This window comes from Pungitius pungitius, chromosome 4 (genome assembly GCF_949316345.1).
Source record: "Pungitius pungitius chromosome 4, fPunPun2.1, whole genome shotgun sequence".
Lineage (NCBI taxonomy): Eukaryota > Metazoa > Chordata > Actinopteri > Perciformes > Gasterosteidae > Pungitius > Pungitius pungitius.
This window is the reverse complement of record NC_084903.1, coordinates 12,175,387-12,199,173: the sequence shown is the minus strand read 5'-3', so window position 1 is coordinate 12,199,173 and position 23,787 is coordinate 12,175,387. Positions and strand designations below refer to the sequence as shown.

Below are 23,787 nucleotides of genomic sequence, written 5' to 3'. Positions count from 1 at the left end.
GACCCCGCAGCCCTCCTGTCCCGATACTGGCATCGCACTCCCCTACATTCCTGTCCCGCAGCGCACGCGGATATAAAGGCTGCAGTTAAATGCCTTGTTCAGCCGACTGGAACCGACGATAAAGGCTCCCCGCGGCTCCCACCAGAATCCAAACAAATAGGAGGATGATAAACGGCATCGTGTCCAAGTGGTGGTTTTCCCTTCACGCGCATTGCAGGCCAAGCCATGTGTGCTGTGGACTTCTTCCTTGTGCTCATATCATACAAATCCCCAGCTTTGCATATCGTCATAACGCTGCTTCTCACAAGTAAAAAGTCCACCATTGTGCTGTAAGTCAGTCACATTTTTAATGCAACAAAAGAGTTCTGAAAAACATGCCTCGTAAAAATACACTATAGATATATTGCCTTCAGCTACATTTTCGTTGACATACTACAGTGAATTCTAATCTCGAGTTGATCATAATGAAGTCGGGGTTTTTTTTACCCTTAAAATGTCAGTTTGCGTGAAGTTCTGAATCTGAAATGGCCCACAAGCATGCCTTGTGTTGTGTCAACATGTCACTTATATGCCATGTTATGACAGATCTTACTACAACATTACGCTGCATAATACCAACACACGTGCAGCGCCATCTAGTGTCACCTCTGTGTGTGCTTTACTTGTAAACGGACTAGACAGTTTTTATTTATTATTTATATAATCATTTATTTTTTTCATTATGAAATCAAGACAAATGCTTATAAAACACAACAATCGACCTGTAAGCGTCTAAGAGAAATGCTCGATCCAGATTAAAATAATCACAAATCCGCTGTCTCACATAATAAATGAGGACTTAAAGAATGCAAATTTATTGTGGGTGAATACTTTGTCGACCTCAGAAGAAAAAACACAGGGCCCTGGATCTCTGGTTTCAGGTTTCGAAGTGTCGCTGTGAATGCTGCCACAGATATTGTAGATGAGTGAACAAGGTTGGAAGCCTTTAATCTGGGACATCGCCATAGATGGCCATTAAATTGTAAATGATTAACAGGAAGGACGAGTGCAATATGCAACTCCCTGCCAATACTAATCCATCTGCATCTCATTATCAGTTTAAAACTTGCAGATGGCTATGAGGGGGCCTGTGAATCCCTCCGTTAAAATTATTGCACATATATGGATGTGTTTAAGAGTCTACATGAAGTCAATGACAATTTGGGGAAGACTAATTCCTTAAGGTCCATTCTGCAAGATGTCACAAGAGCCCAGAGCAGAAAAGCTGGAAACAGCAAGAGCAACAGACACAACCTCCTTTGAGTGACATTTATATTTGAAGCCATCACTAAACATTTACAATCAGGCCTCATGGAGCGTAAAACATTACGGGAGAAAGCCCTCAAACATTGACTGCTAAAAGTCATCCAAACGTTCCCCTTTTGAGTTTGTTCACGTTGAAAACGCCTGAAACCCTCTAGACATGAATCAACAGACAAAACACTGTCACTCTTAATACATTTGTTTATTGAAAATTAAGCAGAACAGGGAAAGAAAATGACTAAAGTGACAGCGGTGATGTTAGATAAAAAAGAAAGAAAAACAGCACGGAAGCAACTAACCATGTAGAGTTCTTAATTATCTGTGTTGAAAAGATGGATGATAGAAAACAACAGCAGGTGACATTTTTACAGCTGGACCAGAATGGTTTCAGACATTTGACTTCTTTTGGGAGAGGTTGATCTTGTCACCCAGACTCAAGGCCATCCCCTGTGAAATGAAAGAAGAAGGATTTATTGTGGCAGATTGTATTCTTACTGATAAGAGCAAAAACCCTTTAATGCAACATCACATGTATCAGCTAATTTCATATACTCGCTCTCCTTATCCAGGAAACCAGGACTCTACTTCAGAGGTGATTAAGTGTTCACGGTGCAGCAGCTGTGACCCACCTGACTTTTGGCTCTAATGCGGATGTGTCCGTTGACAGGTGCGTCGGGCCCCAGGTGGATGGGCTTCTCGATGCTGACATTAGCCAGGGCATCTTCTCCAAAGATAGAACGAGCATAAAGGTTGGCAGCCATGAAGCCGCAGAAGCCAGAGAGTGCCTGGTTTAAAAATGGCAGAAGGAAAGGAGTTGAGAATATTGCAAAACAACAGCACAAGATCACCAAGCTTCATCAGCCACAAGCAGTTTAAGGAGACATTGCTGACAAAGGCCACTTATCATTTCCCTCAACATGCACCAGGAAAAAAAAAGGCCTTTATTGGCATTCATCTTTAGGAGTCCTGCCGGGTTTAAAAGCACCACTGACTCTTTGCTCTGCTGTCTGGGACGTCGCATACCAACCTTCTCAGGAGTCAGACACTTCATGTTGGTGGACTTGAGGATATGCTGAAGGTACTCGTTCAGATCGGTGATGTTAGTGTTCACCGTTACCTACGACGCAGACACCATATTTTAAATTCACTCGTTTCAATTTTCCAATGTGTAGACTAAAAATCAATGTGTTGAGAAAAGTAGAGAGGAACACTCATGTGGAGTGCAAAGGCCTACCTTGTTTTCCCACTCAAACTCTGCCCACATCTGTCTGAATTCTGCATCTGTGCACGAAGCTGGCTGGATGTAGTCCATGATGTCAATGTGGATGTCACTGAGGACCACGCAGTTCCTGTCGCTAGCAGCTCCTGACACATCATAGACTGGAAAAACAGAATCAAACATCTCCAACATATAAGAAAACACTCTCAGACTACAGAGAGCAAAACAAACAAGTTGAATTGTATGGCGGAAAATACACAAAATGATCGTCATACCAATGTTGCCAAATATAATGCCATTCTCCGTGGAAGCCACCTTGACATTGGCCTTGATGTTAGCAAAATCGTGAGGAGCCAGAGTTAGAGGTGAAGGCTTCTCAACCAACTTGAGGTCACCTGTGGGATGAAAACATTTGCTGAAATCCATACCAGCGCGATGTAGCTTCACAATGTAATTGGCTTGGGTAATCATTAATAGAGAAAAGAATCTGGTCACTTGTTGAACAAGGTGGAAAATAAACCAGACTGACCTAAAGTGGCCAGCTCAAGAGTGCAATTCTGGAGAGTGTCGCTGGTTTGGTTGACCACCAGCACATCCAGCACGATGTCATACTGGTTGACATGAACATAGGCTTCAGCATAAACTGGGTCTGAGAAGCCCGTCAACTGGGTCACCTAGAATGGACAGAGGGATTACAATGAATTATCAATTATATTAACTAGATACACAGCAAGCAGTTAAGATGCTGTAGTTTTTTAAGGCAACAATGAATGATTTTAACAACTAAAAAAAAATCCCTTCATCCCTTTATTTACAGGCCAAAAGTAGTCTCCGCAGTATCTCCGTTATTAATGTAATTTATCAGGGTTTGCGGTGTACCTTGTTGAGTTTGGATGCGAGTGGATCAGCAGCCTCCTTCCTCTGAGTGTTGCCCATGGCAGCCAGCAGACTGAGCTGGAACTGGTCCTCCTTAGAAGCCATCTCGCTTTTGGCAGTCAGCTGCATGAAAGAAATGGGGTCGTCTGCCTGCACCGTGACGTTGCGTTTCTCAGACTCTTTCTGTAATAAGAAAAACACATATGGTTATTTTTTGGGGTGTAAGCCAGCCTACAACTAGCTAACAATGGAGTCCAAACACCGGGGATACCTAAAATAGTTAAGATGTAAGAACAAAAAGGGCGATGGTGGCACATGGAGTAGTGTGGTGCACTGGAAGCCGCAAGATTGGTGGTTTGAATCCCGGCCGCCCCATGTGCCATGTAAAAGTGTCCCTGAGCAAGACACCTAACCCCTAATTGCTCCCCAGGCAAAAATGTAACGCATGGGTTATAATGCAATGTAAGTCGCTTTGGATAAAAGCGTCAGCTAAATGACATGTAATGTAAAAAAATAAATAAATCAAATACAACTTAACTCAGCCTAACTTCCACGAGGTTCATTAGGTTGAGCCCTACCTTCTGTGATAGCTTCTCTTCCTCCAGTCTGACAGTCAGCATATGTGACAGGGATCTGCGGCACTCCTTGTTGAAAATGTCATTCATAAGTGGCGAGCACTCTGACAGAACCTTCAGGCACAGCGAGATGCGGTCCACGTCATCGTCTGTAATCGGCTTCTTGGGAAGAGAGGACTTGCCCAAGTGCAGCACAGTGACCATGATCAGCATGGCCTCCGCCACAAAGGACTGGGAGAGACAACAGCAAGACAGCAGGGGTTAGAACCTCAGTTAGTTGGTTCAATGATGAAGCGGTGTCAGTCAAGAGGGAACCACTTACGTTTTGTTTCTTTTTGTCTTGAACTATGGCAACATAGCGCAAGGCCACTTTGGTCAGTGTGGTGGCAAGGGAAGCTGCCACGTAAAAGTCTCCATCCATCAGGAAGCCTCTCAGTGGAGGTCTGCAACAACAACACCACCAAGTTTTACCCGAGTGAGCTCAGTGCCAAGATGACCAACGTCCATGCAATCAGCTGAATAACAAATGCAAAGGATTATACCATCAGAAAAAAATAATTTGCAGTTTTTACCTATCCTCTTCTTTCTTCGAAGGCCTGGACGAGCTGAGAGCGCTCTGTGTCACATAGGTGCCCATCTCTGTCACCAGCTTCTGGGCTGGAGCCGCACTTACTTCATCATCTGGTTTCACCTCTCCGGTCTCTTTCTTGATCTCATTTTCTACAATCGGGATCTGTCGGCACGAGAGACAGATGTCAGATTTTTGGAACAGTTTGATCGGAGCCTCAGGTAAGCTTGTGTCGCATTCAATTGTGACAATAGCAGACAAATATACCTCGCCCAAGGACCTGCGCACTTCTGTCATCACACTCTGGATGTCATCCTTGGTGCTACAGTATTCTCCCAAGATCCACAACGCTCCTCTGTAGATCCTGAAATAGGACAATGGTGACAAAGCTGATGAGGATTCACAAAGCAACATGCTCCTGTATAGAGACACCACCTTGGTGTACTGACAAAATTATGTAACAGCAGACAACTATCAGAACCAAATCTGACCATTTTCATTCCTCATTTAAAGTAACAAGCCACCAAAACTCACCTCCGTTGTGTATTTTCACTCTCGTTCTACTTGATTTGATATTGACAACATCTTCTTACAGAGTACACACCACTGGTGAACTACTGAGAGCTGCAGTTTGTTTCAAAGATCAGCTCACATTCGATGTATTGTTACAGTATGCGTATACAGTTCTCATTAGTAAAGACTGAATGAATATATATAGTGATGCAAGTAATACTTATCCAAGCGCAGACCATCTTAAAACTGATTTGTTTAACCATTAGGGAGGAGACAAAAAAGAAGATGCAGAATATTCCCCTCAGAGTTCTTCTAAAGACTTACTTGACAGTTTTTATGGCGTGAAAGACTTCCAGCATCTTCTCGGTGATGAGGGGCCTCAAGTTGTCAAACCGCTGAATGGCCTCCCGTACAAACTCCAGCACATCGGCAGCAGCTGCCTCGTTAGTGTCACTTAGGAACTCCATCAGCTGTAAATCATATCAACACAAAGAACTGTCTTACTATATTCCTATCATAAAAACAGTATACACCACCCTGGGTTACTATCGGAAATGAAAAAATTCTAGAGCTAAATAATGAGAAACTCACCACAGGAATGACATTGGCCGCCATGTCAGGGAAGCGCACACTGCAGGAGTGGAGAGTGCGCACCAACAGCTGCCTGTACTTATCAGTATCTTCATGTTCTGATACGTTGTTTGTTTTGATCACTTCTTTCTTCAAGACGATCACCAACTGAAAAAACAAACCGTCGCCGCATTATTAACAGGATTTTGTGATTTCTATAACATGCTATAACTGTGCACGCCGCTGACCTCTTCGACATTGCGCGATGAAACAAGATCCAGCGCCAGCTGCAGGGTCTTCTTCCTGACTTCCAGGTCAGGAGTGCTGAGAACACGCAGGATGTCCATCACAAGATCCTGGGTTACAAAGCATTTGTGAGAAACAAAAGCTTAAAGGAGATGTAAGTGCAGCAAATGGGCTCCGCCTCATCGTCAAACTTTTTCTGCTTTTCGTGGATCTTAAATTATCAAATAATATTCATCAACTAAAATCATACATGCTGCTACTACTACTAAGGTGTTTAAAAGGTCAATAGTTATTTTCTTGAGAGGGACATCACATTTGGACTATTGCTGTTTTTAATAATCTTCATAAGGCACCAGACCACATTCTATTTGTTAATTGCCTCAAAAACTAACCACAGCAGAAATTCAACGTACCTGGAGTACGCGCTCGTGAGTGGGGTGCTCCTTCAGTTCAATCAGACGATCAAGAACAATCAGCTTCACATTGTTGTCGCTCTCCTTGATAATCAAATCAATGTAGCACTGGGCAGCAGCCTGAAGTCCCACAAAATCAGTGTGCATGAGAGAAGGAGAATCGCCATAAATCACTGCTATTGGGTCACTGCGTACAATTTCTGAACTATGTACATTACTGATAAGATCTTGGTAATGTACCTTAACAGCTGTGGGAGCACTGGAGAGGGTAACAAGAGTGCCGGCAGCCTCATACTTAACAGCCGGACTGGAGGACTGCAGCAGGTTGTAGATGCATCGGATGAACCGGGCGCGCTCAGAGGGGTTAGCATGGCAGACCTAGCAGGCAGAGAACAAGAACAGCAAGAGTTGAGACATTAAAGCAGCTCCTCTGGTAATATGCTGTTGAGTTACTGAGCTCATGTTGGACTAGTGAAAGTCTTGACTCACTTTGTAAATCAGCTCCACGATGACCAGCTGGAGAATGTCACCAAAAGTGTGAACTTGGTCAATACATGTGCTGAGGTAATCCAGAGCTCGATCCTGAAAACATGCAAAAAAGTGAAGGAAATGAGGTTAAGTTTGGGCTTTGGGATCGATACTGTTAGTCATAGTGAAACACAACAATAGGAACAGGTAGAAAGGGACAATAAGCTACAGACCTGATCTGCATGGATCAGCATCATGAAAGCATTTCTCTTACAGCTGGCGTCTTTCTCATTGACGAGAAAATCATGGATCAACTCTGGAGCGTCAGGGATGAGATGCTCAAAGTTCCTAAAACAAGTAAACATGCTCGGATGTTAGTTCTTCACTAATGAAGAGAGTATAAAACATGCATGTGCGAACATAAGAGGTCTAAGACTTGGTACCTATAGATGGTGTAAATTGCCAGGACGGCGTTGCGGCGCACATAGCTGTGGCGGTGCTCCAGGCAGGCCCGGATAGCTGGCATGAGAGGCTCCAGCAGCTCCGACTCCTTCAGCTTGCACAGGAAGCGCAGAGTGGAGCCACGGATGAACTCATTGGGATGCTGCAAGTCCTGGAATTGAGAGAAAGATGCCACATGACGATTGCTGGTTTGTTTTTTCATTTTCTTTTCAAGAAATTAAATTAAAAGATATTTTCAAGTGTATTTTCCCTGTGGTCGCAGGAGCTGTTACCTTTCTGTAGGCGTCACAGACCAGGATCATCTCCTGTAGCAGTTTTCCATCTGGGGTTGTTTTGGGAACTATCTCCCAGAAAACCAGCAGCAGCTTTTTGATGGTGTGGTCTTGAAGTGGCAGCACAAAGCGGATTATGGTCATCAGCAGTCCTGGCAGCTTCTCACCATTCAGGATCATGATGATAACCTTCTTCAGGGCTTCAGTCTTTGCCTTGATCTCCCCCTTTTCTGTTGAAATCAATTATTATTATTACTACGGTGAGTCTGGCCTCAAGCATGTATTAGGACTTTTATAGATCTCAACTTAAAACTTTTCGAAAGGAAGAGGTTGAACTATTGTTTTTCAGGGTTACGATTTTTTTCACCATTTTATTTTGATGACCAATTAAGTATTTTAGTTATTTGTGTAGAAAATAATTTCTCTCTAGATAACACAGACTTCACCTGTCTTCATTGGGTAAAAATAAAAGTTCTACCAAACTTAAAATCCTTATTGTTATTTTTAACAGTGAGGTCTGAATTATCCAGAGAAAGCAGGACATTGTTTTGTTAGGGCCACATTACATTTCAACAACCTCTATTACATTGAGGTGGAGACATTTAGAAATGAACGTTTTATTAAGGTTTAGTGAGACAAATCTGCAAGGTAATATCAACAATAGTTACCTAGATCAGCTTTAAGGCTGACTTCAGAAGGGGGTTCTGACTCAGATGAAACATTGATCAGAGTGTAACAAACGTTCTCTGCAGCTGTCATTTTGCTGCTGGGCTTGAATCCGTTAAGAAGAATCCCAAAGAATGCTGCTTACTGGAAAATACCTATGAGAAAAAGAAGAACCCTACATTTAGTAAAAAGCAGACTAAATCTGCGTGAAGACCAAACACAAACAAAACCAATATACCGTAAAGCCAAACGTTCAAACAAGAAAATAAAGCACTGTGGAGTTGCATTTGATTTTATTCAAAGTAGCCAAAGAGGACGACTAACTAACTTGAAATAGAACCAGACAACTCTTCTATGAGCTTTTTGAAACCCAGAATAGCCAACCAGGTATAAACCACTGGAATTACTTGGGAAAACGCGGAGCTAATTGACTGTACATAGCACGCTTTACCAAATATAACCACTTCTTCCTTACTGGAGGTAACCTGCTGGTTTACAGCACACTGGCTCATTGTTTATTTTGTACTGTGGCCTCACAGAGCAGTGCCCTTCCAGAGTCCTTGAAAAGAGATGCACAAAAAACTAATTAGAGGTTGGCGTTTGCTCTACCATAGACTTGCAACCTGTCCTGGACGATCTGCATGTTACTCCAGGTGTGCTGGGATATGGCTCAATAACCTTGGTCAGGAAAATTGGTAGAGAGGAGCTACAAAATGCTGCGAGTCATTATTCGCTTGATAGCTTCAAAGTGATTATTTAAAGTGATGAGACATGTGTTTTCTCATCTACAGTACACAAAAGCCAAAATAACAATGCGTCAAGTGTCGGAATTGATTGAAACTGTTGAACTGTATTTTTGCTTCAATTCCTCGTGAACATTACATGATACATCTTTACTACAAAAGGAGATAACACTAGAAAATATACTCACTAGATTTGACAAACGAAAACCTAATTTTACCACTAGATACATTAAGAAATATACATCGGTGTTGTTTTTAAACAGAGTAGAAAATTAGGCTTGTACATTGCATGTGAAGAACTTTTTTAAAGCAGGGTAAACCATTAAAAGGTATTCTACTGTATAAACACCTGTATACAAGCATTGAATGAATGGCTGGTGTGTGTTTTGTAATAGTTTTGCTAAACCCATATGTTGCTTTGTTTAGTTTGCTTTGTTTAATATTTCTGCATCAGACAAAATATCCTAACAATAAACAGCTGATCATCCACGTTATAAGATGAAAGTAAAACTGTCCGCATTAGGACGTTGATACGAATGGCTTCTCAAATTCTCCTCCGGCAACGGAGCACTCACCATCTTTATTTGGTTAACAGGCCGCTTGATTTTCTTGAAAAAATACAGTGACTCAAACTTTAAGGAGGAGCTGAATTATTGTCGAGCCGCCTTGAAATCAATCGTATACCCGAACAACGAGAGGCCATGTTTACAATTTATAATATATACTATATATTACTCGCTGCTATTGCAGAATGCATTTTAAAAAACGCAACTGTGAGGAGAAAGAAGGTTATTGATCCCTAAGTTAATAAAGTGTGACACGCAGCATTAACGTGTTAAAACCCTCGTACAAAGCTGGAGCTGCTGCTAACGGTAGCGGCGTTAGCATCAAGCAGAGTAACATATAGCATCATTCAAAATAAAACGGCAGGCTAAGTTTGTAGAGTTTTCAATTGGTGACTTTGACTTAAGCTAACTGGTCAATTGCTACCTATCGGACGTTAGCTAGCGCCAGATTAGCTTTAGCAGATCAGGCTAGCAATGAAATGGAGGACAGTAACGTCAGCTAACGCTAGCTGTTTCAGCCGTTACCACGGCTCAGGTAAGAAACATCACTTATGAAAAAGAAAAAAAAGAAACATCAACTACCTGATAGCACGACAATTATCCCACGAAGTGGCCTTCGACACTCAATCTAGGATATTCACATCTGTAAAAATGCTCAGGTGAACCCTTTGGCGAGCTGTCTCTGTGGCTCTCCACTACTTCCTACTGACGTGGAAGATTACTTTCTGAGCCACATCACTGCTACCGTGCGCCGGATGGCTCAAACGCGAAGGCAAAATAAACGTGTGACACAAGCGACATGCGAACGCTGGGTTCATACGGACCAAACTGTTGACAATGCAACTACGGATCGATTAAGAACTAAGAAAACGCTATAATGAATTGAGTACTCAACCGCAACTATATTCACTGCCCTTTCCGTATAAAAATAAACAACAACATGAACAGTGGTAATTGCAAGAGTGCAATGTTGTACAATAATGTACTACCAAGTATTCATTTTCTGCAGCACCCTCCAGTGGAGGCTGAGTCCAGTGTTATAGTGAATGTAAAGACACTTGAACCTCGATACAAATGCAAGAATCGTTTGAAAGATTGTTTCGACAGATCTGTTTTGTACTTAAAAGGGTAATTAGTGATAAAGTGTATGTTGTCATTATTGCAGTAAAACAACATGAGATTCATTAATCTCATCAACAATACAGTAACTGTAAAAGAAATCCCCAACAGACTTCATCCTAACGAAAGAACAAAAGAATAGGTTTTTTGTACTGTATCGTGTGCAATAGTTTTTTGAGGACCATCAAGTTTTATAGCACAGAGGAAAACTATATTACACTGCCACTACACAAACAAATCTAAGGTTTAAGCCAATTTGGTTTGCCAAGTTTTGCCAAGTTTTGTAACCATATTTCATGCTACAAATGTAATAGTACTGTATTGCTGCAATCAGCAGAACAGACTACAATTATTCTCTCAATGACATGCATGTGCTTTTATAGGTATACATCTTTAATTTGCAGTATTTATGGTAAGAATGGTTTATGGTTCAAGCCAAGCGCAAAGTCCTGTTTACATTACACAACAGAACCTTGTCAGACAAGAGCAATGGCATCACACGTGCTGCTATCCTCGCTGTATGCTTGCTACCAAAACTCTATGGGATTCTCATTTAACTTCCTGATCCTGTTCTGGGAAAGTCATATTGTTACGATTCGGTGAGCAATTTTATGGAATAAAAATGTATAAAGTAAAATAAGTTGTCATTGTGACATGAGGTGAGCCTTTGCTCTCCAAACAGAATTGCCATACTGGTTACAGAACAACAAGAGAGGAAAAGACACTCATGGGCCTTTATTTAGTTTACACAAGTGTGATAAAAGTCAGCCTTGTTCCTCCCTCTGCCATCAAGCTCTATAACAGTAAACATTGACTGAATAACACTTAAGGATGGTGGTGTAATATATAAAGACTATGTGACACACATTTATTAATGTTGGATATCTTTACGTGAAAGCAAGCTGGCCCTCATCAGCAACTCAACATCTGGAAATGTGCAAAAACAGCCATCATTTCTTCATGACCTGAGACAACTGTGCATCATTAATTATCAGTATAAATGTTTGTGTGCGCTGTATGTCTGTGTTTATGTTTTTGGTCTGTGAGATAGATGGTCTGTTGCAGCTCTGACACTATTCATACTGTGATCACCTCAGTTTGTCATCTGCTGTTGTGTCTTGTTTACGTCGATAAAGACAGGCCTGGAAAATATAATAACCTGATGTTATGTGAAATATCTTGAAATAAATAGTTTGATTAAGTCTGTTTACATGGATCAATATTCATTCTCAATCCTTCCTCTGTGTTAAAAGACTGTTTTTACATTATTAGGATGTCAGTTTGCCGTGCTGGCTTTTTGCTTTCTGGAAAGCCACCACATGCATTTAGAATTAGCTGGTCGTAGCCAATGGCAGGTGGGGCTTATTGCAGACAATGACTTTAATTCTGAAAATACATCACAACACTCATCTATTAAACGTTGTTTGCCTGACCACTACTCAACAGTCACCACCGGTAAGGTACACTGTTATTAAGATCAGTTGGATCGACATTCGTCCTACTGAGCGAACCAGGCGAAGCAAACGATCCCAGAGCCGCTCGATGCAGCACGACCCGCCAACAACGACTTTATTACGGTAAATGATTACTTCAGTTTGACACACTAAGTAAACGATGGCAAGGCCAATTCAGATGATATGCAAGACATTCAGAATTGTAACAAACCCTGTCAACATTTGGCAATATTTACTCAATGTATGTGTCATTTTTCTTTTATTAATTATGGATGTATATGTACGTAGATAAAGGGGAATATAAATGTATATTTGAACTAGGGATGATTTATTTTGCATTTTGCTTTTAAATCTACATTTAAAAGCAAAATATTTCCTTAGAAATAAATAAATATCTAAAAAAGTAATTGACTGCAATAGAAGGTCCAACTTTTGAAAAGTACCAATAGTTTCTTTCTTTATTTTTTAAATACCAACATTTTAATAAATGCGTTTATTTAACTGCAACCCCGGAGTATGGATTATGTTACATGTAATGTTGCGGACCGGGATTAATTGAACGCTCCAGATTACAAAACCCACGGTGTAGGTTGTGGCCTCTAGGTGGCGACACGGAGACCCCTTTCTGTAAAAACAACATCTCACCTTCTTTCTTTAGTCCAAGTGCTGGAGCACGTTTGAGTGACCATGGAGTGCATTTGCCGTCATGTAATTCGGCGTTAACGCGGCGTGGATATTGGCAGAAGGGGGACCTTTTTTTCTTCTTCTTCGCGTGGATACGAGGAGCCACAGTCGAGGCCATGGCTGCACGGGAGGAAGGAGAGGTTTTGCACAGTAAAATAAGGCACCACGACGGGGCTGGAAGTGTAAACAGCTCAGAGGGCTTCAGGAACGGCTATGTGAAGAGCTGCGTCACCCCTCTCAAACAGGACCACCACGGGGGATTTTTGTTTAACGTGTGCAGGTTTTGCAACGAAGACCTTCTCAATTCCACATGTTTAAAGGTCTCAGCCCTCTACGTCGGCGCGTTTCTAGCTTTGGCGGTATCTTTCCTCATTTCCAGGAGCTTGCAAAGTGACTCGCTTTGGGATTTGCGGACTTTTTTGTCGGGCTTCTCCCAGTCCATCAGTCCTTTATTCAGCATAGGATGTGCTTTCTTCTTTCTGACGTTCTACCTGAGGAGGAAAAAGAAGGAGAGCGGCAAATGCTGGCTCCTGTCACTGCCGGCGTCGTGTTACCTCGGGGATTTTTTGGTTTTGCGGTTTCTGCAATGGGGAGAGGACCAGCACCAGATGCAAATGGTGGGCAGGTTGTTATTCGTGTTGGGGTGCGTGGGTCTGCTCACCCTGATCCCCACTCTGAAACTCAAACACAGCGTCCTCGTACTGGTCTTCGCCAGCGTTGTGTGGCTCGTGTCTTTCACAAGTTTGAGCGGTCTGCCCGCGCTGCTCAGGCCGCTCTTCGCCTGCTGCGCCGGGGTCTCGGGCTCCCTGCTCGGGCTCTGCTTCGACCGCTGCTACCCGCCGAGGGAGGCGCCGAGCGGGGCTTCCTCCGCGGAGGAAAAGGTCCCGGTGATCCGACCCAGGAGGCGGTCCAGTTGCGTTTCACTGGGGGAGACGTCGACCAGCTATTACGGCAGTTGTAAAATGCCCCGCAGACCGTCGTTACCCTGTATATCTAAAGAACAGGTACGTACTGCCCTGAAGGACCACGGTTGTTGTTATTGTTCATGTACCCCCCCCCCACCCCTCCTTCCCCCCCCTCCCCTCCCAACGATCATCCACAGCTACCCAGAGTAAACATGTGCACTAGAGGAGGGAGACGCACGGTCTCAACAAAGCACACCGCACCGCTCACTTGCATTCGAGAAAAACATAAACATTGACCCACAGAACTACCTGTATGCGATAATACTAATTTGTGTTAAAACCAAAAGTTGTGCCCCATCCCGCCTTATCGGGCAAACTAAAGTTGTGTTTTGCAGTGTTATTTACATGTGCTCTAAATGTCGAGCAAGACGTTTGCATTTCAGCCAATTGTATCAAGGTGTCTCCAGCCTATGGAAGCTCATAACCAACATTTAGCACACTATCATGTGTGCATCATCATTTTGAGCATGATCATTTTTTTTTAATAGGGCATATCTTGACATAATCGATGGAATGTGAGTGTCTGGTTACATCCTCAGGTGTTATTCGGAGAGCTGTTATGATGAACAGTCCCCTCTGAATGTATCAGTCAACAAAACAACATGATGGCGTGCACGCGCTTTGGGATCGTTCAGTGTCAATGGTCCACATTCAGAGTGTGTTTCTTCCTGTTTCTGTTTGCTTTAATACACAAGCGCTATAACGTGCGTTTTCAGGAGCCAACAGGTCCACTGCAAAATGGGGCCCCCCCTTCTACTTAGCACTAATACACAATATCAAGTGATGTCCAGTCCAAATGAAGACTATCGTGTTGCATCCAATATGTTGTTGACGAAAAGCTGATGCAAGGCGCTCACTTCATTTGAGTGTAAATAAACTGAAACATAATTGTCACCATTTAAAGAAAAAAAACATTTATTTAGGTTCCACACGTATATATATCAATTTTCTTCTTACTGTGGTTTACGCTATTAGCAGTTTAGTAGCCACATTGAATTAGGCCTTAAGCAAGTTGGATCATTTTAAACAAATTCACCTTTTGCTTCTTGAAAGATCGTTCTTTCCCTTCACTTTTACACTTTTACCCCACTGAGGATTAGCGAGAAGTCAACTTCATATTTCTATATATACACATATAGAGAGAGATTTATAAATAAATATATATTCAGGCTTTTAAGCTTTCTTGACGAGGCCCTTAGCTCCAAAATGTTCCTTTACCTTCCAACACTCTGAAGATATTGACTTGAACCTGGGATGAGGTGCTTCACAACATTTCCGAACAGATTGCAGAAGATTTATAACTTTAAAGAAACAAGATAAGGTTGTGCATGTAAAAACCCTAATAACATTTGTATTTGACTCAGTCGACAGTTTGAATGAATCCAAAACAGTCTGCTTTCATTTGAGTAAGACCCAATCTTCCAAGCAACAGTCGCTTTAGACACGCACAGCGTGTAGTACACCTCCAGTACAAACCTGATCATTTTCAGTTGAAACATTTCAAGTTGAAACAGGACAGGTTTTTTTTTTTATTATTAGTAATTAAAACATTGTCTGCTTCGGTAACCTTGTTGTTTGCATCCTCCACAAAATCCCACAAACGCACAGCGTAGACTGACATTTGGAAAACATTAGAAACCCAAACAACTATTTGCGCCAATTTAGTGTCATTAATTGTTTAGCGCCACATTATGAACTGCAAACTTGACATGCCTCACCACCATCCTAACGGGGAACAAATAGCAATGAAAAGGGGAGCACATGTTATCGCCTGCGGCAGATTTGTTCCCCCTTCTGCCACTGAACCGTGATGTCAGAGTTGTGAATGTATTGGGGGAGTGTGTCCGTCCATCTGTAGGTGTCAGCTTTATGACGCAGCTTACTGGCAACCTGTCGCAGGTGTCCTGTTACATCGTACATAATCTGACGGCCCCTACAAGGTTGCCGGCGAGAGGGGAAAGTTGATGCTCTCGGACGGCAGCCTTTCCATCGGCGCCAGCGATGCCACGGCGCTTGTCCATTCCCGGGTTTTGATAATCCGATCATCGAGTCGGTGGAGAAGAACGGCAAACCCGGCATAAGAAATGATCTTTTGTGGTGTGACTTAATGAGACCGCCTCTGCGTCAGAGGCAGGCAAAAAGAAAAGCACAAAGGCAGACCTCGAACGGAGTCACTCAGAGTTCACCGGTGATGTCAAACACGTTCTGCATCTTCACACACACACACACATTTTTGCAGAACATACAATCCCCCCCCCTCCGCCCCTCCTCTCACACACAGACACACTCTCACGCACACATTTCAACTGTGAGGTTCTTTGGGTTTGGAGGGGAAGCAACTGGTGCTTATACGGCGCGTTCGTCATCGCCTTGGAAAAAGATGGAAAGCCTTTGGATGATTTATATCGGTTTAAGCAACGTCCTTAAATCATGGGGATTATAAGTTATAATGTAGGTAACTATAGCAGCAGTACTTTGGCCCTAGCCAGGACTAAAACACCCCAACACAAATGGGTTTAACATGAGTGGCGATGGTGGCCCATTTTAGTAGAGAGGGTGGGCAGTTTGGTCCCATGTCGAAGTGTCCCTGACTTATTTCCCTGACTTACTGTCCCCTACTTATTGTAAAAACCATGGGTAGAAATGTAAGTCGCTTTGGATAAAAGCGTCAGCTAAATAACATATCATGACACTTCTTCTGTATTAATATGAAGATATTTGCAGTAATTACTTTATCATACTCACGCATGTTTTTAAAAAATATATTTTTTTATCTTCACAACACTCCACTTATGTGGGTGCAGACTGTTTGCAGGTCGACACCATCAGGAATATTCCCGATAGAGACAGCAGACCCCGGTGGTTGTGTGTGTTCATCTTGTCACTGTTATGCGCGACAGGCATTTGAAGTAAAACTTGCACCTAAAAATACCTGAATTTCCAGGTCAATCTGTCTCATTTTTTTCTCCCCCAGATAATCCGTAAATCCAATCTGCGAGTTTGAATGGAGGACACAAGTGTGAATATCTTTTCAGACATCAAAGGTTTCAGATGTTTTGTCCCAACATTTTCTTTGCCCGTCAGAAGTAATTGCTCATAGAAAGCTTGACAGGGCCACCGCAAGTTATTATTGAGTATTACAGCCCCAGAAGGGAATTCACTGTTGAGAATTGTGTATAGGAGCAAAGGGTTTAACTTCTCTTTTCCCAATTTTACAAAAGCTACTGCTTATAGAGAGTCGTATTAGGCCACTAGCAAAACTTTAATGAGCCAGTTGTTTTTGTTTTGTCTTTTAACAGAATGCACATCAGGCACATGAGGCTGCACATAAGACACAAATAAGGCTAATTCAGCTCCTTGTTTTAACGCCTGCATCTGTAAAATCATGATATGAATTATGATTAATTCTATCCTAGAAATTAAAGTTAATGAATATTAAAATTATTTTGTGTTCAAATATTTTAAAAGGTTGGAAATACATTCAAGTGTTTGTTTTGAGCAAAAACAAAACCTTTCAATGGCAACCATTTGACTCATAAACATGCAAACGTTACAGACAAGCACATGTTTTCCTCCATCTCTTTACCGCAAATTTCAAATACATTTGAAAAGGCCGACTTTACAAATGATCGGTACTTGTCACAACCAATAAACAGCCCGTAGCTTTATTGCTGACCTAAATGCAGCTGTCTGCTGGCAGAATTTCCCCCAACTATTTACAGTTTCATTCTATCTGTGTCTTACTGGTTGAAAGTATTTGTTTTCTTATTTCGGAATTACCAATGCAGGCTATGCAATTACTTTGAACTGTAGCGTGGTCTAAGAGTAGACAATGATATTTTATTTAATGCCACCGCCACGACGTATCTTTGACAGCTTCAACTTTAGTACATTTCTTTTTGTCATTTGCATATTTTAAGTAGTATTTGATGAATGAACAAAATGGCAAGAAGTCAAACAGAATGAGAATAAGTGCTGAGGATTTACAGACGTTTTCATTTGAATGTCATGTTATGGCCACTCAAAAGATTGCTTTATTTTCCTTTAAAGGTCAACCTCCCAGTTTTCTTTGGTCGTATTGTGTTGCGTTCAGGGACATTCTCTGTAGCTGAGCACATCTTTTGATTGGAGGTGCGATCCTCAATTTGTCAGTCTGACTACAAAGGAAACCCTTCATAGCCGAGTGTTTAGACTGCTCATGTAGAAATGATGAAACAGGGAAAAGTTTCTGTCTTTGAAAGGTGCAAACAGGTGTGACACAAAAACAGTGAATTTGTGTAATATCCAGCTTCAATTCAATGCTCTTTATGCTCTGATCATTTCAAGACTCGGACATGTTATTTTGCCACAGTAGCCTTGCACAACCAAAGCTTTATAGATCGGCTGCAAGTGGCAGGGGTTAGGTACACTGAACTATTGCATTTATTGCATTAACACTGCACCCGCCATTGTGGTCCGAGTCCCATATATGTAAATCAGTTCTGTAAATTGCCCCATGAACTTTGAGCCTCTCCAGTGGTCACATTGGTCAGACCAATAATTTGAGAAAATGTTAATAAATCCTATGCTGCATATTTGGGTTTTTGGTCCTAGGGATCTTTTTTATTTATTTTTCTATTTTATTTTTATTTTAGTTTATGAATCCAAAAGCCAGAACAACAAACAACCTGAATGGCAGCTTTTTCCTCCCCTAGAACGACGTTAGCTTGTGTCTCTGAGACCAAGATAGTGTTCCTCAATGGAGTAGTTAAAGTGGAGATCTTTGTATTTGGGCTCTCAGGACAGAAATCTAAAAGATAACTTCATTGAGTTAGACCTCAGAGGCAGTCCCGGCAGCACAATGTACAATTCAGGGAGAGGGCCCTCTTTTTGTGTGGTTGCTTACCACTCCGCGGGGGCGGGCAGGGGTAAGTAATACACTTAACTAACCCCCCCCCCCCCCCTCATCCAGACCAGAACAGAGACGCAGGCTGCAGAGAGAAAGGTTGGAAGGGAGGGCAGTGAAAACGCAGAGCAGCTCTCAGCTGTCACGTTCGCTTGCTGTAAAGCCATGTGGAATGATATAACATTGACGTCACGGCCCAGTGACGTACTGCATGGTGATTGCAAAGAAGGAAGGGGGGAAAAAAATGCCAAGTCTTATTAATCGCCCCGTAGAATACGGTGTCCGCATCCAGCAGTGATCGAAAAGGGAGGAATTGTCCGTCTTGCGACGGTCTGCGATACAAAGAGTCTTTCGGGGGAAAAAGTTGCAACTGAAAAAACAAACCTTATTAATCCAGGAATTAGACAAAGCTAGAAGGTTATTTTTTAAGTATTTCAGAATATCCCTTTTCCAATATTATAATTTGTCCGTTTTCATTGGTGTGAGTGTATTGCAGTAGTTATGTAATGTTCATATCCAATGAATAAATCTTCCCGCAGTTGCATAGACGTACAGAACACGTCTTTTGTGTTACATTAAATATCTTATTTTAATGAGATATAATCCCACATAGATGATATCGTGGTCAAAGTACTATTCATACTGTCTGCATCCTCTGCCTCGTCGTGGGTATTGTCTGCGTGCAGTAAGTGAAGCGGTCTGACAGCTCTTTTGCCTTTTGGTTATCAGAACTGACCAAAACAACGCGTGTTAAATTCAAAATGAGTTGCCTGCATTGAAACAAGCGTTCAGTTTGGTTTCCAGTAGACTTTAAATCCTCCTCATGCTGGTCATGGCACCTACGAGAATGCCTCTCAAATTTTGCATTATTGTTTGTATTCTCTTTGCACTTTAAAAACATTTTTAAAACTAAGATTTAGGTAATATTTGAATACTTTTTATTTAAATTAACTTGGAATAGACGGTACCTTCTGGAATCATAGGGTATTAAATGTTTTCTGCAGTAAAAAAAAAAGTGTTTTTATTTAAATTTAGATATAATCAACAATTTCTCTCAGGCAAAGTCATTAAAATAGCTCCAAAGTATTCGGGAACCGCAGTCTTATTTATGTTAATATGGAAATATATTCAATGAAAGTGTTTCTGATGCGCCTTGAAGCTGATTATCATAATATAAATGTATTTGATGAAATGGGAAAGTGAGAGCGGTGTGTGGCGTTAACCTCCGCGTTCAGGAGCTTGTGTTACAGTAGCAATATCAAGGCCAAGATGTCCTAACTCATTGCTTAGCAACTGCTCACTGAGGCCACTTTTATGGAAGGTAAACATTTTATGAATGCCACATCAAGAGCTGAATCAGCATTTATGAATGCTTCCCCCCCCCTCTTTTTCTTTTACATGTATTATTGAATCCATTGAGTTGTTTTCGTGGTCCTGACGGGCTGCTGTGACAGCGTCTGTGAGCTCTGTGGTCGTCCTACCTTCCTAAACATCACCGCTAGTTTGCGTGGTTGCTTTTCATTTTCCACCCGCAGCAGCAGCAGCAGCAGCAGGTTCGGCACAAAGGGTTAAGCTGAGCGAGGTGCTGACTGTTTGGCTGACTGCAGAGCGAAACAGGATGCAGCGGCTGCATTGTCGGCCTGCTGGTGTGAGTGCAAACAGATGAGGAAATGCTAGAGCGGGTACTCCAAAACTCGGGTTACCCTGGAAACGGTTTGCGTCATGATCGGCAGCAATTAGCCTGCCGCTCTTTAGTTTACATGATAGGCCTACCAGAGTGTAGCCTTGATGGCTTCTGTGACTTAAGACTCACCATCAGGAAAGGGCCCGCAACAATATTCAGTGACGGTATTATTTTGATTCTCTATCTTTACTATTTCAGGACATAGTTGGGGTTATGACTTGTTTGATGCTGCGTTTGGAAATGCCTATAAAGATTCTTATCTATCTCTAATGAGCCTCGGCGTGATGTCCTGACCTCGGCGTTCTTCTTCTCTCAATTTGCAAAAAGCGTAGCCGTGGCTGAGTTTTTCTGTTGTTTGGGCTTTTTGTATCAGCTTCCCTTACTTTGCTTGTTTCCATGACATGAACAATGTATCAAATGTGAAGTGGAGATATTATCGATAACTAATGAGCAAGTGTTCCCCAAACCGCAGGCTTCACCTGCGAGAGGATCCGGTTTTTATTTTATTTTGAGGGTTCAAGAGACATTGTGTTACTCGTCATAGAGAAATTTGATTACACCACAAGGTTTCCAACCATGCAAATATTTCAGGTGGCGGAGCTTCTAATTTTGGGATGAGGTCGTTGAACCCTGCGCGCGTTGACTGTTGGTTTCCTCCGTGAAAGGGTGGGTGGGGGGGGGGGGGGGTAGCGTGGCTCGGTTTGGGCTGGTGTGGTAAATGTAGTCTTCTGTGAAATAGATGGTGTAAGCCCATCTGTAAACTGTTGCTGTGGGAATTAAAAAAAATGAGGGCAGGGATGTAGCGTACTTAAGTTTAATGTAGGTGAGTGCATGCATACCATAGGTTTTACTGACTGCTAATAGCCTCCAGACGACTTCGTCGATATAACGTCATCTTTTCCTTCGGTATTCCTAAAGCTTTATATGGTAATTTGAAGGCATGGTGAGACTGGAGGGATTACAGGTTTTAATGTGGCACTGAGAATGCATGCAATTGGGATTTTTTGCTTCACCTTCTCATCCAAACAGAGCACATCAATCTTAACAAAATTGTACTCACTTTTTCTCCCTCTACTTTTCTACCCCTCGTTTTATTCTCTCTATCTCTATCTCTCATTTCTTCCCGTCTTTCTCTGTGCGCCTCTTTTGAAAACGGTGTCAGCACTGCTGCTTTTACACCAAAAGGCGGTTGCTAGGCGACGGTTGACGTCAGCCACAGCTACAGAGGAGGGCTTGTGTGTGTTTAGCAGCTGAGGGCAGATCCCACTGAAAAGGGCAAAACTGAGAAGCACTATTAGTCACTGCAATGAAAACCCAAACTTTAACCAATAGGATTGCCATTTACAACAACTGCTTCATCCTGAGTGACTTATGTTAATTAAAAGTACATTTTTCAAAATTCAATGATGAGGTTTAAACAAAAGAAGAAAAAAAAAAAATAGAAGAAAATGAACTTGGCCAATCCCACCCCCTTTTCTTCACTTTCTCGATAGTCTGTCGCTGTCTCCTTTTCTTTCTCCCTTTGCACCCCCCCACACCCTCTCCACCCCTTTAACCCCATCCACCCCTCCCCCAGCACACAAGCACACAGGCTTAAATGCCAGACGGCCCTCCTCCCCTTCCCCTAACCTAATGTAAGTAAGATTTAGTCGATAGATTTAATGTCTGACAACTGCTCTGACTCTGAGCCTCAGTGTGATATCGCTCCCCCATCCGACCAAGGTTTCTCTTGATCTGCTCGCCATTGTTCCCCCCCCCCCTCCCGACGCCCCCCTGCCTTTTTTTCTCGTGTGACAGCGCATGAAATTTGACCCGTAAGCCAAAGGCTTATCTACATTTCAGGTCAAAATAAAAGTGCACTTCTTCCGGTCATGAAGCATTGTTTTTAGTTATCCAAGTCAAATGAAGTGCATTTCTGTTGCAGTTTGATACGTGTTCAAATCTAATCGACGCTACACTAACCGAATCGAACCGATTGGCTCATGCTTGCTTGACACACACAAGACAGAATCTTTTGTACTTGAAGTGGGAAAGGTTAGCGAGCTATGGCGCAGTCATTTACCAGGTAGACCGTAGAAGACGGCCGTTTTTTCGGCTGCGGCTGCTACTGGGGATAAACCAGCACCAGCGCGACTGGGGGGGGGGCGGGCAGGGGTCTAGATGGGTGTTTGCAGCAGCCATATGGAGCACTCTAATGGCGGCCCCCCGTGCAGCAGATGCCCATTTGCTCCTCTCAGATGCCGTCGGTTGGCTCCCTGGGAAGAGACTTTTAAAGTGACATTAAGGTCCAATATACTGCATTCATGTATTCATACACTTTTGGAGCATAAAACCGTTGTCTCTTACTTATGCTGATACACTCTGCACTGCATTGGATTAAATGCTGCAGTGCGAACCTGTTCGGGGCCTACATTTTGCTGACATGCATCAAAGACCTAATGCCTCATATCAACAGCAGGCTCCCCACCGCCAGGCACCAGGTGCTCTACTGCAGACAGCAGTTGGCTGTCGGGAGGCGTGGATTAAAGATTTAGTGACTGCGTCATAAAGTGAACTCTACCGGCCTTGTGATCACATCGAAAGTTTTGTGTTACTTTTACTAATAGAAGGAAAAACAGGTTTGTTGGTTGGTTGTATAAATCGCTGAAAACAGACATAAAGAAAGCTAGTTGGTTTACAACTTTTCTCATTTCCTGATCTTTTTCTGTTCCTAAAATGATCCTTATGCCCAACATTCAGGTAGTATTTTATATATATTTTTCCATACATCTTTTGGAAAACATACTTTGTTGAATGCAATTATAGTTATTTTATCCAAGTTAAGTTACTCATAATTATGATCTATTTCTTTGCTGATACCGTTCTTCACATGTATCAATGTTGTAACCAATCACTAAAGACTAAAACACAACCACAAAACAAACCGTACCTCAGACTAAAAGCATCACAGAGGTCTGTTAGGCTTTGTATTCAGCGATGTTTGGGACACATTAATATGCTGTCCATTGGGATGATGCAGTGAAGTGAACAGTTTGGATGTGTTGGATCAACAGAGCAGTCAGAAAGAACAGCTTCAGTTCACATCCATGCGACTCAACTCTACAGAACAAACTGCACAGAAATGTTTTGTGGGGCTCCTTAAGTCTGTTCACTATGTATCACGGCACTGGAGCTAACGGATTTGTCCATCTAGCATTCAGTAGGTCAGATGCTTTGTTACGATGTGTAATTGAAGAAATAGGTCACGCACACTGTGCACACTCGCCTAACGTGTCTGCAAGTGCACCTCTGAATTTTCTAACTTGGGTCCCGAATAGTCCACCGATGGAAGTGCTATTCGCATGTCTGTACAAAGAAGGCCCATTTGTTTGTTTTTTAGGTTTTAAAAATCTTTATTTAAGTATTTATTTTGCGTAAAATGATCTTTTATTTCTTTATATTACATGTATTCCTTGAATTGTTTCTTTACAAGGCTTGCACATGAAGCCATAAAGTTTTCCTTGAACACGAGATATGAGTTTCCAGTTAATTCCTCCT

The 23,787-nt window shown here is 42.2% G+C and overlaps 2 protein-coding genes across 3 annotated transcripts in view; one reads left to right on the top strand and one right to left on the bottom strand.

Moving 5' to 3' along the window:
• Positions 1-1,485: 1,485 nt before the first annotated feature.
• Positions 1,486-10,194, bottom strand: copb1 (COPI coat complex subunit beta 1). Its single transcript, XM_037485924.2, has 22 exons — positions 10,042-10,194; positions 8,153-8,305; positions 7,485-7,714; positions 7,194-7,363; positions 6,984-7,098; positions 6,772-6,864; positions 6,523-6,660; positions 6,283-6,402; positions 5,872-5,979; positions 5,645-5,791; positions 5,378-5,523; positions 4,808-4,904; positions 4,545-4,705; positions 4,295-4,415; positions 3,976-4,203; positions 3,401-3,580; positions 3,051-3,195; positions 2,797-2,916; positions 2,537-2,682; positions 2,330-2,419; positions 1,932-2,087; positions 1,486-1,749 (listed from the first exon to the last, which is right to left on the bottom strand). The coding sequence occupies exons 2-22, from the start codon at positions 8,241-8,243 to the stop codon at positions 1,690-1,692; spliced, it is 2,862 nt and encodes a 953-aa protein (XP_037341821.1). The 5' UTR covers positions 8,244-8,305; positions 10,042-10,194; the 3' UTR covers positions 1,486-1,689.
• Positions 10,195-12,668: 2,474 nt separating this feature from the next.
• The window catches only part of pde3b (phosphodiesterase 3B), a 30,601-nt gene continuing 19,482 nt past the window's right edge, over positions 12,669-23,787 (top strand). Inside the window, exon 1 of one of the 2 annotated variants that reach the window (XM_037484477.2) lies at positions 12,669-13,720. In XM_037484477.2, coding sequence (XP_037340374.2) covers positions 12,833-13,720 — 888 coding nt within the window. In that variant the 5' untranslated portion in view covers positions 12,669-12,832. The remainder of the gene's footprint in view (positions 13,721-23,787) is intronic. The other variant, XM_037484488.2, reaches the window with a different exon arrangement.